The sequence below is a fragment of the Oncorhynchus masou genome, chromosome 30 (assembly GCF_036934945.1).
Source record: "Oncorhynchus masou masou isolate Uvic2021 chromosome 30, UVic_Omas_1.1, whole genome shotgun sequence".
Lineage (NCBI taxonomy): Eukaryota > Metazoa > Chordata > Actinopteri > Salmoniformes > Salmonidae > Oncorhynchus > Oncorhynchus masou.
The window spans coordinates 21,055,724-21,067,403 of NC_088241.1; the positions used below are offsets into that span (position 1 = coordinate 21,055,724).

An 11,680-nucleotide genomic window follows, 5' to 3' on the forward strand; every position below is an offset into this window, starting at 1 on the left:
GTGATTTAGCTCATCTGGTAGGCTTGTGTCACTGGGCAGCTCGCGGCTGTGATTCCCTTTGTAGTTTGTAATAGTTTTCAAGCCCTGCCACATCCGACGAGCATCGGAGCCGGAGTAGTACGATTCAATCTTAGCCCTGTATTAGCACTTTGCCTGTTTGATGGTGTGTAGGAGGGCATAGCAGAATTTCTTAAAAGCTTCCGGGTTAGAGTCCCTCACCTTGAAAGTGGCAGCTCTACCCTTTAGCCCTGTGCAAATGTTGCCTGTAATCCATGGCTTCTGGTTGGGGTATGTACGTACAGTCACTGTGGCGAACATGTTCCAGTCAAGTAATATATTGACGGTAACGGCAGCTTTCCCACTCACCTTCTGTGGATCCTTGCGATGCACCCTGCTCTGTGTCCTCTGTACCTGCGTCTCTTTCTCTTGCCAATGACGGGGATGTTGGCCTTGTCGGGTGTTCGAAGTACATCCTGTGCGTACCTTGCAGTCGGAGGCCGAGCAGTTGCCTTACCAGGCAGTGATGCAACCAGTCAGGATGCTCTCGATGTTGCAGCTGTATAACCTTTTGAAGATTATAATTCATAAAAATATATATTATTAAATTATTTTACGAGGAAAGTCAATTAAGAACAAAATCTTATTTACAATGACAGCCTAGGAACAGTGGGTTAACTGCCTTGTTCAGGGGCAGAATGACAGATTTTTACCTTGTCACATCGGAGATTCAATCTAGCAACCTTTCGGTTACTGGCCCAATGCTCTAACCACTGGACTACCTGCCGCTCCCCTAGATAACTCCTGCTCTATAGAGATAATCTTCATCTTAAAAGAGTCAAATATAAGATGTGCCTTGTCGTGTCCTTTTTTTGGCATTTATCCCTGAATGACAGATTACTGAGCTCAATATGTAGGTTAACCTCCCATTTTGAACTGCTGAAAGATAAATAAAGCGAGATAAGGACACAAGGTTTCACATTACTGTGGATGACTTTTGACCTTACACGAGAAACATAAAGTACAAGAAGTGCTGGAGAACGAAGTGCTGTATGACACACACATATGTATGACACAGTCCCCCTCCAAAACGAACCATATTTGGTTAGTAGAGATCCTACTGTGTATTTTCTACCCCACTTTAGCTGAGACAGGTGGAAACGTTTTCTCTTTACAGCCCTTAATTCTCAACATACTAGTGTCAACATTGTATAATCATTATTGGTCTTAAAAAATATTATTTACATTTGTTTTCATAAATTACTTATTGCAATTTCTTGTTGGCACAATAAAAGTGGCCATAGATTAAAATTCAATATAATTTGAATTAGCTATACACATTGACATAGATTTTTTGAAATGCCGACTTTTATTTTGAAGGTTTCCACATTACCATACGAAAGTGACGTTTCCACGGAGCTGCTGGCAGAATACTAGTGCGTGTATTTATGTCAGTACTATATTGATAATAACAGCGGGTATTCGTGACCAAGCATATGTAAAGCAATTCTGCGTGAATATATGCAAAGGTAAGCAGATGAATCGAATATCGAATGTTGCCATTTTGATCATATCTGTAGTGCGTGTGTAATACCGCACAGTGATGCTTTGACATTGTCAGAGGAACCGGGCAACATTTTGCAATATGGAAACATTTTATCCATGCTAACAATGCCCTGTGCTCTGCAAGTTTTCTACGCAATCATTCACATCAATAACTTGACACCAAATAAAATACAACAGAATATCGGAGCAAATACGCAACAATATATTCGTGAGTTTCAGATTAAAATGGCAGGCGGCGAACGAGTTTCTCTGGAAGGAACATGGTGTACTGTGTAGCATAATGGTCGTCTGCACGTCATCACAGTACCTCGATCATTGGCGCACAATGTATAGTAGGAGCAGAAGACACGATGCGATGTGTTTTGCTGACTAGGTTACATATATTTGGTCCATACGAAACTTTGGTCAGAACAAGTGTCTTTTGTTTGACAATAATTGTTTCAAGCACGCATTAATTACATAGATGGTGCGCACTTGATAAGAGCTTTTGGGGAGTTGGTGTAAACTGGCCTAAACAAAACCAAAATAATCTATGCAAAAATGGAATAGGAGAATGGTAGCCTGTCTACAGTATAAATTGGCTTTTAAACCTGTATATACATGGTCATGACGTAGGCAGGTACCTTGTTATAGTACAAAAGTAGTATAAAACAATTTCTGTAGAATGACCATAACTACCATGTAAATATCAAATGAATATGTGGCATGAGTTTTCACTACCAACCACACCTACTTATTAGATCTTGCATGTTTTATTCACAGAAAGTGATGGGGAAGTCACACTCCCTCTTGTCGAGGGGGAAAGACGACCGTAGCAGTCAGAGTGGCCTGACGACTGGTCCAGAGTACATAGATACACAGAGTGAAGAGGATGGAAAGAATGGAGATGTGTCTCAGTTCCCCTATGTGGAATTTACTGGCAGAGACAGTGTCACATGCCCCACATGCCAGGGCACTGGCAGAATACCACGGGGTAAAGGGATAAACACGAAACTAATACATTCCTACACAGTAATAAACATGAACCCTCACTCACTGACACAATACATCTACATCTATTCTAAATCTCCACCTCATGAGCCGCTATTGTTTATCTTCCTAATTTGCATTTTGATTTGATAGGCCACCTAGAAACACTGTGACTTCCAACATTCACTGAAAATGAAAAAGACATACGTTTGAACCAACATCAGTTTCCTCAGTAAATGGCTTTGTCCTCACATATCTAATGCAGGCCAAGAGAACCAGCTTGTGGCTCTGATTCCATACAGTGACCAGAGGCTCCAGCCAAGGAGAACGTAAGTCTCATCTCGCTCAGCCAGACGTCTCTTTTTTTGAAAGCTGCGCAATTGAATGATTCAACTGTGGTTGTCTGTGGTCTATATCCAACTTCTGTCTTTCTTTTAATGGCGCTTCCTCCCTTTCTCTTGCAGAAAGCTGTATGTCACTGTGTCTGTGTTTCTATGCCTCCTGCTGTCTGGCCTGGCTGTGTTTTTCATGTTCCCTCGTTCTATTGACGTCTCCTATGTGGGTGTGAAGTCTGCATTTGTCTCCTATGACCAGGACAAACGGATTGTCTATCTCAATATCACGGTAAGATCCTCTCTCTGGTGTTAGTTGTTCTTGTGTTTCCATCTAAGGGTTGACATGGATTCAAATCAAATCGTATTGGTCACATGTTTCGTAAAACAACGGGTGTAGCCTAACAGTGAAATGCGTTTACCGACCGTTCCCAACAATGCTGAGAGAGAAATAGAAAGACAACAACACAAGGACTAAATAGACCATGAGTAACAATAACATGGTACTAGCACCGAATCAATGTGCAGAGGCATGAGGTAATTGAGGTAGATATGTACAGTTGAAGTCAGAAGTTTACATACACTTAGGTTGGAGTCAGAAGTTGGATTTTTCTATATCCACAGTAAAACGAGTCCTATATCGACAACCTGAAAGGGCGCTCAGCAAGGAAGAAACCACTGCTCCAAAACCGCCATAAACAAGCCAGACTACAGTTTGCAACTGCACATGGGGACGAAGATTGTACTTTTTGGAGAAATGTCCTCTGGTCTGATCTCAGGAGTTGATAGGCTTGAAGTCATAAACAGCTGCTGGCAAACGCACAAAAGTGTTTGAATGAATGCTTATGAGCCTGCTGCTGCCTACCATTGCTCAGACTGCTCTAGCAAATCATAGACTTAGTTATAACATGATAACACACAGAAATACGAGCCTTAGGTCATTAATATGGCCGAATCCGGAAACTATCATCTCGAAAACAAGACGTTTATTCTTTCAGTGAAATATGGAACCGTTCCGTATTTTATCTAACGGGTGGCATCCATAAGTCTAAATCAAATCAAAAATCAAATAAAATTTTATTTGTCACATATTTGTCACATGTCACATTTTATTTGTCACATAGTTAGCAGATGTTAATGCAAGTGTAGCGAAATGCAGTAATAACCAACGAGTAATCTAACCTAACAATTCCACAACTACTACCTTATACACACAAGTATAAAGCGATAATGAATATGTACATAAAGATATATTAATGAGTGATGGTACAGAACGGCATAGGCAAGATACAGTAGATGGTATCGAGTACAGTATATACGTATGAGATGAGTAATGTAGGGTATGTAAACATTATATAAAGTGGCTTGTGATACATGTATTACATAAAGATGGCAAGATGCAGTAGATGATATAGAGTACAGTATATACATATACATATGAGATGAGTAATGTAGGGTATGTAAACATTATATTAAGTGCCATTGTTTAAATATTCCTGTAACATTGCACAACCTTCAATAGTATGTCATAATTACATAAAATTCTGGCAAATTAGGCGGCCCAAACTGTTGCATATACCCTGACTCTGCGAGCAATGAGCGCAAGATAAGTGACACAATTTCACCTGGTTAATATTGTCTGCTAACCTGGATTTCTTTTAGCTAAATATGCAGGTTTAAAAATATATACTTCTGTGTATTGATTTTAAGAAAGGCATTGATGTTTATGGTTAGGTACACATTGGAGCAACGATACGCACCGCATCAATTATATGCAACGCAGGACACGCTAGATAAACTAGTAATATCATCAACCATGTGTAGTTAACTAGTGATTATGATTGATTGATTGTTTTTTACAAGACAAGTTTAATGCTAGCTAGCAACTTACCTTGGCTTACCTGCATTTGCGTAACAGGCAGTCTCCTCGTGGAGTGCAATGTAATCAGGTGGTTAGAGCGTTGGACTAGTTAACTGTAAGGTTGCAAGATTGAATCCCCCGAGCTGACAAGGTAAGAATCTGTTGTTCTGCCCCTGAACGAGACAGTTAACCCACCATTCCTAGGCCGTCATTGAAAATAAGAATGTGTTCTTAACTGACTTGCCTAGTTAAATAAAGATTAAATAAAGGTGTAAAAAAATATGAATATATTTTTTTTAATCGGCTAATTCGGTGTCCAAAAATACTGATTTCCGATTGTAATGAAAACTTGAAATCGGCCCTAATTAATCAGCCATTCTGGATGGCAGGGAGCTCGGCCCCAGAGATGTACTGGGCTGTACGCACTACCCTCTGTAGCGCCTTGCGGTCGGATGCCAAGCAGTTGCCAAACCAAGTGGTGATGCAACCAGTCAAAATGCTTTCAATTTTGCAGCTGTAGAACTTTTTGAGGATCTGAGGGTCCGTGCCAAATCTTTTCAGCCTCCATTTGGGGGAGAGGTGTTGTCTTGCCTTCTTCACAGCTGTGTTGGTGTGTGTGGACAATGTTACTTCCTTAGTGATGTGGACCCCGAGGAACTTGAAGCTCTCAACCCGTTCCACTACAGCCCTGTCGACGTGAATGGGAGCGTGCTCAGCCCTCCGTTTCCTGTAGTCCACGATCAGCTCCTTTGTCTTGCTGACGTGGAAGGAGAGGTTGTTGTCCTGGCACCACACTGACCTCCTCCCTATAGGCTGTCTCATTGTTGTCGATGATCAGGCCTACCACCATTGTGTTGTTAGCAAACTTAATGATGGTGTTGGGAGTCGTGTTCGGTCATTCAGTCATGGGTGAACAGGGAATACAGGAGGGAAATGAACACGCACCCCTGACGTGCCCTGTGTTGAGGGTCATAGTGGGAGATGTGTTGTTGCTCACCACCACCTGGGATATATATTTTTTAAACTAGGGGCAGTCCGTAAGGAAGTCCCAGATCCAGTTACATAGGGAGGTGTGTTCAGTCCCAGCGTCCTGAGCTTAGTGATGAGCCTGGAGGGTACTCTGGTGTTGAACGTTGAGCTGTAGTCGATGAACAGTATTCTCACATAGGTGTTCTTCTTGTCCAGGTGGGAGAGGGCAGTGTGAAGTGCAACAGAGATTGCACCATCTGTGGTTCTGTTGGGGCGGTATGCAAATTGGACTGGGTCCTACGTAATGACTCTCTTTCCAACAACTGTTGTGCCTTTTCTTCTAGAACACTCTGAACATCACCAATAACAACTACTACGCTGTATCCCTGACCAACATCACAGCCCAAGTGCAGTTCTCTAAGACGGTGATTGGGAAGGCCCGTATTAGCAATGTGACGACCATCATACCACTGGATAAGCAGCAGGTGGGTCTTTACCATGTGACTTTTAGAATAACATGCCTTGGTATAACTGCTTGTTATAAACATATGACAGTTTATAAAGTGAGCATAGCTTGACAAGTGAATCAAAGTTGTACTTTCAACTGTCCTGAAGTGCTTTTCTATCGCTCAACACAGCAGCTCATTGTTCCGCCCGCTTTGCTGCAAAATCTAGCAACAAAATCAGGCCTCATTGATAATGAACCTTGTTGTTGTTGACGAATCCACTAGAACATCTGTCCCTGTTCTGAGGGCATCAGTGGCAGCAAGGATGGAATAAGGATGTCATTTTTGGACTGTTGCCCTCAAACGTTACTCATTACTTACTCAGTCAGCACTCAACCGCCCTGTTCAATATGGGAGATGGATAACGGCTGCATTACATCATATTGTTTATTTCAGATTGACTACATGGTTCCCACAGTCATTGCTGATGAGATGAGTTATATGTTGTAAGTATTTCACAAGTAATTGCATTTTATTGTGTGGTTGACAGTACAAATGGTGACATTTCTTTAATAAATGCTTTGTGTTGCAGCGACTATTGCACCCTGCAGTCCATAAAGGTTCACAACATTGTGGTCATGATGCAGTAAGTATACAGTGCATTCGGAAAGTATTCAGACCCCTTCCCTTTTCACATTTTGTTACATTACAGCCTCATTCTAAAAATATTTGCTCATAAATCTACACACAATACCCCATAATTACGAAGTGAAAACGGGATTTTAGACATTTTTGGAAATGTATAAAAAATGTAATAAACAGAAAAGTCTTATTTACATTAGTATTCAGACCCTTTGCTATGGGACTCAAAATTGAGCTCAGGTGCATCCTGTTTCCATTGATCAGCCTTGAGATGTTTCTACAACTTGATTGGAGACCACCTGTGGTAAATACAATTGATTGGACATGATTTGGAAAGGCACACACCTGTCTATATAAGATCCCACAGTTGACAGTGCATGTCAGAGCAAAAACCAAGCCATGAGGTCGAAGGAATTGTCTGTAGAGCTCCTAGACACGATTGTGTCGAGGCACAGATCTGGGAAGGGTACCAAAAGATTTCTGCAGCATTAAAGTTCTCCAAGAACACAGTGGCCTCCATCATTCTTAAATGGAAGAAGTTTGGAACCACAAAGACTCTTCCTAGAGCTGGCCACCCAGCCAAACTGAACACTCAGGGGAGAGGTACGGGAGGAGATCAAGGACCCCAAGAACCAGCTCCAGAGTTCCTCTGTGGAGATGGGAGAACCTTTCAGAAGGACAACCATCTCTGCAGCACTCCACCAATCAGGGCTTTATGGTAGAGTGGCCAGACAGAAGCCACTCCTCAGTAAAAGGCACATGACAGCCCACTTTGAGTTTGCCAAAAGGCACCTAAAGGACTCTCAGACAATGAAAAACAAGATTCTCTGGTCTGAAGGACAACCATCTCTGCAGCACTCCACCAATCAGGGCTTTATGGTAGAGTGGCCAGACAGAAGCCACTCCTCAGTAAAAGGCACATGACAGCCCACTTGGAGTTCGCCAAAAGGCACCTAAAGGACTCTCAGACAATGAGAAACAAGATTCTCTGGTCTGAGGAAACCCAGATTGTTCTCTTTGGCCTAAATGCCAAAAATCACACCTGGAGGAAACCTGGCACTATCCCTACAGTGAAGCATGGTGGTGGCAGCATCATGCTGTTGGGATGTTTTTCAGAGGCAGGGACTGGGAGACTAGTCAGGATTGCGGGAAAGAGGGAGCAAAGTACACAGAGATCCTTGATGAAAACCTGCTTCAGAGCGCTCAGGATCTCGGACTGGGGCAAAGGTTCAACGTCCAACAGGACAACGACCCTAAGCACACAACCAAGACAACGCAGGAGTGGCTTCGGGACAAGTCTCTGAATGTCCAGCCAGAGCCCGGACTTGAACCCGACCAAACATCTCTGGAGAGACCTGAAAATAGCTGTGCAGCAACGCAGAAACTCCCCAAATACAGGTGTGCCAAACTTGTAGCGTAATACCCAAGAAGACTCAAGTCTCTATTCGCTGACAAAGGAGATTCAGCAAAGTACTGAGTAAAGGGTCTGAATACTTAATGTAAAAAAAAACATTATTTATTTGCAGAAATTTCAAAAAGCCCTTTTTACTTTGTCATTACGGGTTATTGTTTGTAGATTGATGAGGGAAAAACACGATTTAATCAATTTTAATACATGGCTGTGACATAACAAAATGTGGAAAAAGTCAAGGGGTCTGAATACTTTCTGAATGCAGTGTACCTTTTCAAATATCTACTAATACGTTGAGTTTACACATGTTACTGTACCTACTCTATTTATTTTGTCAAACCACACACGCCCATGTGGGCAGCCATTTTGTGGAACCTGACTACTGTCTATTGACTGGTTTTCAGGGTGACAGTGACCACATCCTACTTTGGGCACTCGGAGCAGGTCTCCCAGGAGATATACCAGTATGTGGACTGTGGGGGCAACACCACCTCGCTGCATGGACATGTGAAGATGTATCAGTAAGGCAGTCAAAACACAGCCATAATGGAAGCCCATCCATCTAAAGGCAGACGAGATGTTTTTTTACGGAGTTCCTTTGGGCACACGTCTACTGGAGAATAGGAGGAACCATGCCGTTAGCAAGGTGCCAATGTACAGTTTAATGAGGGTTTGAGGATGTCGCAGGTAGAAAATCTCTTGTGCAAATTCTTCCTAATCGAATGACCCAATCCAATGTGTACAGGCATTTGAGGTAAAGATGCACTTTAGCTTTGTATGGGAAACGCAATCATCAGAGAGTATTTATATGGCAGAGTTGTTGATGTAATGTAGTCTGTACCACTAACCTTCCCAGACCACTAGCTTTGGGACGTGCAATACAAATGAAGTAATAGGACAGCATCCTCATTTGGATTACCAGCACCACTAATCACCCCAAACCACTTTTTTGATGGCATTCTATGCCATTCTTTTTTTTTATATAGCAGCCATTTTGTTTTCTTCAAGGATGTATTTTGTACAAAATAGTACTTCCTGATGATGTGTGTCGTTACTCTTACATTTTCATTGTAATGATAGAATGAGACGTAAATCTAACTGAGGTGGCAGATCGTGTCGGGGTGGAGTCGGCGTAATTGTGATGACTACGAACCATAATTAGATTGCTGCGTCATTTAGGGATCTAATGAGAGGGATCTTGTATTTTTTATATAATTCAAATACTGTACCTATAACTATTAGATGTGTTGTTTTATGATGTGAATTACTCTTTAATTGTTTGTTGTAATGGGAATGTTACAGGTTTTTTTTCTAACTTGAGTAGTAGACAACTACCCATTTCGAAATATGATATTACATAAATACCCTCAATGGTGTTGTAAAATTAGGTTTTTGTTTTCTCTTTGGGAATCGATTTTAAGAGGTAATTTTGTCTTTACATGTTTTATTTGACGCCCTTTGCCCCTTTTAATTTGTCATGATTGATCACTGAAACTCGCAAGTAAGTTGTGCTTTTCGAGTGTGTGTTTCTTTCTGAGATGATTAAATGTCAGGATACAGTAAGTATCCATTTTGTTATTTTCCTTAAACATTTGTTATTGCTTTTAACATCTGTTGTGCATGCACAGAATACTGAGCTGAGGACAATAAAAATGCCCAAGATAAAATGTCAGATGTGTACATTGTTTACATTATCTGATATACTCTATGGAGGAACAATCACACCAATGTATCGTTGTATATGTCAATGTGCCATATTATGTACCAAATCATCCAAGAAGGAACATTTTCATCAGTTTAAAGTCAGTTCTGAATCCTCACTGAGGTGCGTTGACTGTGTACTACTGTGTAAATGTGGATACTGTCCATGTAAGCCACTGCCAATCATACAGTACATGTAACAATGTTTTTTCCTTGCATGAAACTGGGAATAAAAGTGGTTGATTTTGAAGTTTTTGTTTGGTGCATTTATTGATAGTTTGTAGTTGGGGGAGAATTCAAAGGGTGGAGAAATGTGCAATACCAATCACTAGCACAGGGTGGCGCCTAATTTAACTAAATGAATTTAGAAACAAGTAAGTGCTGGATGAAAATATAGTTTCTGTAATGACAAATGACCATATGCGCAGTTTGCATAAAAAGCTTACTTTACTCACTATTGAAGTCCAAGTAATTAACAACACAATGCATGGCATTCATGTGTAAAACACAACCAAGTCCAATATTTAGCATCTTAAAAATAGCATGATGTTACATTTAAAGTCACTCAGAATAGACAGGCTTAAGTATGTTTGACAGGGTGCTCTAGTGAACACATGTACTTTTATTCTAAATGGACAGTATACTGCATGTGTTTGCTGTCATACAGTATTGTGTCAATGTGGTACTCTGTTCTACAAGATCCTAAACAAGTTTCTATGCTGTATTGTAATGTATGCTGTATTGTAATGTATGTGTATTGTAATGTATGCTGTATTGTAATGTATGTGTATTGTAATGTATGCTATATTGTAATGTATGCTGTATTGTAATGTATGTGTATTGTAATGTATGCTATATTGTAATGTATGCTGTATTGTAATGTATGTGTATTGTAATGCATGCTGTATTGTAATATATGTGTATTGTAATGTATGCTATATTGTAATGTATGATGTATTGTAATGTATGTGTAATGTATGCTGTAATGTATGCTGTATTGTAATGTATGCTGTATTGTAATGTATGTGTATTGTAAAGTATGCTTGTTGTAATGCATGCTGTATTGTAATGCATGCTGTATTGTAATGTATGCTGTATTGTAATGTATGCTGTATTGTAATGTATGTATATTGTAATGTATGTGTATTGTAATGTAATGTATGTATATTGCAATGCATGCTGTATTTTAATGCATGCTGTATTGTAATGTATGCTGTATTGTAATGTATGCTGTATTGTAATGTATGTGTATTGTAATGTATGTGCATTGTAATGCATGTTGTATTGTAATGTATGCTGTATTGTAATGTATGCTGTATTGTAATGTATGCTGTATTGTAATGTATGTGTATTGTAATGCATGTGTATTGTTGTATTGTAATGTCTGCTGTATTGTAATGTATGCTGTATTGTAATGTATGCTGTATTGTAATGTATGTGTATTGTAATGCATGCTGTATTGTAATGTATGTGTATTGTAATGCATGCTGTATTGTAATGTATGTGTATTATGCTGTATTGTAATGTATGCTATATTGTAATGTATTGTATTAATGTATGCTGTATTGTAATGTATGCTGTATTGTAATGTATGCTGTATTGTAATGTATTGTAATGCATGCTGTATTGTAATGTGTATTGTAATGTATGCTGTATTGTAATGCTGTATTGTAATGTATGCTGTATTGTAATGCATGCTGTATTGTAATGTATGCTGTATTGTAATGTATGCTGTATTGTAATGTATGTGTATTGTAATGCATGCTGTATTGTAATGTATGCTGTA

General features: G+C 40.0%; 1 protein-coding gene across 1 annotated transcript; it reads left to right on the forward strand.

Moving 5' to 3' along the window:
- The first annotated feature begins 1,397 nt into the window (after window positions 1-1,397).
- LOC135522314 (transmembrane protein 106B-like) lies at window positions 1,398-10,144 on the forward strand. The gene is made up of 8 exons (XM_064948451.1): window positions 1,398-1,526; window positions 2,326-2,536; window positions 2,798-2,861; window positions 2,997-3,156; window positions 6,039-6,179; window positions 6,597-6,646; window positions 6,733-6,786; window positions 8,598-10,144. The coding sequence occupies exons 2-8, from the start codon at window positions 2,332-2,334 to the stop codon at window positions 8,716-8,718; spliced, it is 795 nt and encodes a 264-aa protein (XP_064804523.1). The 5' UTR covers window positions 1,398-1,526; window positions 2,326-2,331; the 3' UTR covers window positions 8,719-10,144.
- Window positions 10,145-11,680: the final 1,536 nt, after the last annotated feature.

What these genes read in the sequence shown, in the direction of transcription:
- LOC135522314 (XM_064948451.1), top strand. Translation starts at nt 2,332, where the DNA reads ATGGGGAAGTCACACTCCCTCTTGTCGAGGGGGAAAGACGACCGTAGC. An exon ending in TACCACTGGATAAGCAGCAG is followed by an intron (nt 6,180 to 6,596) that starts GTGGGTCTTTAC and finishes TGTTTATTTCAG; the next exon opens with ATTGACTACATGGTTCCCAC. An exon ending in AACATTGTGGTCATGATGCA is followed by an intron (nt 6,787 to 8,597) that starts GTAAGTATACAG and finishes ACTGGTTTTCAG; the next exon opens with GGTGACAGTGACCACATCCT.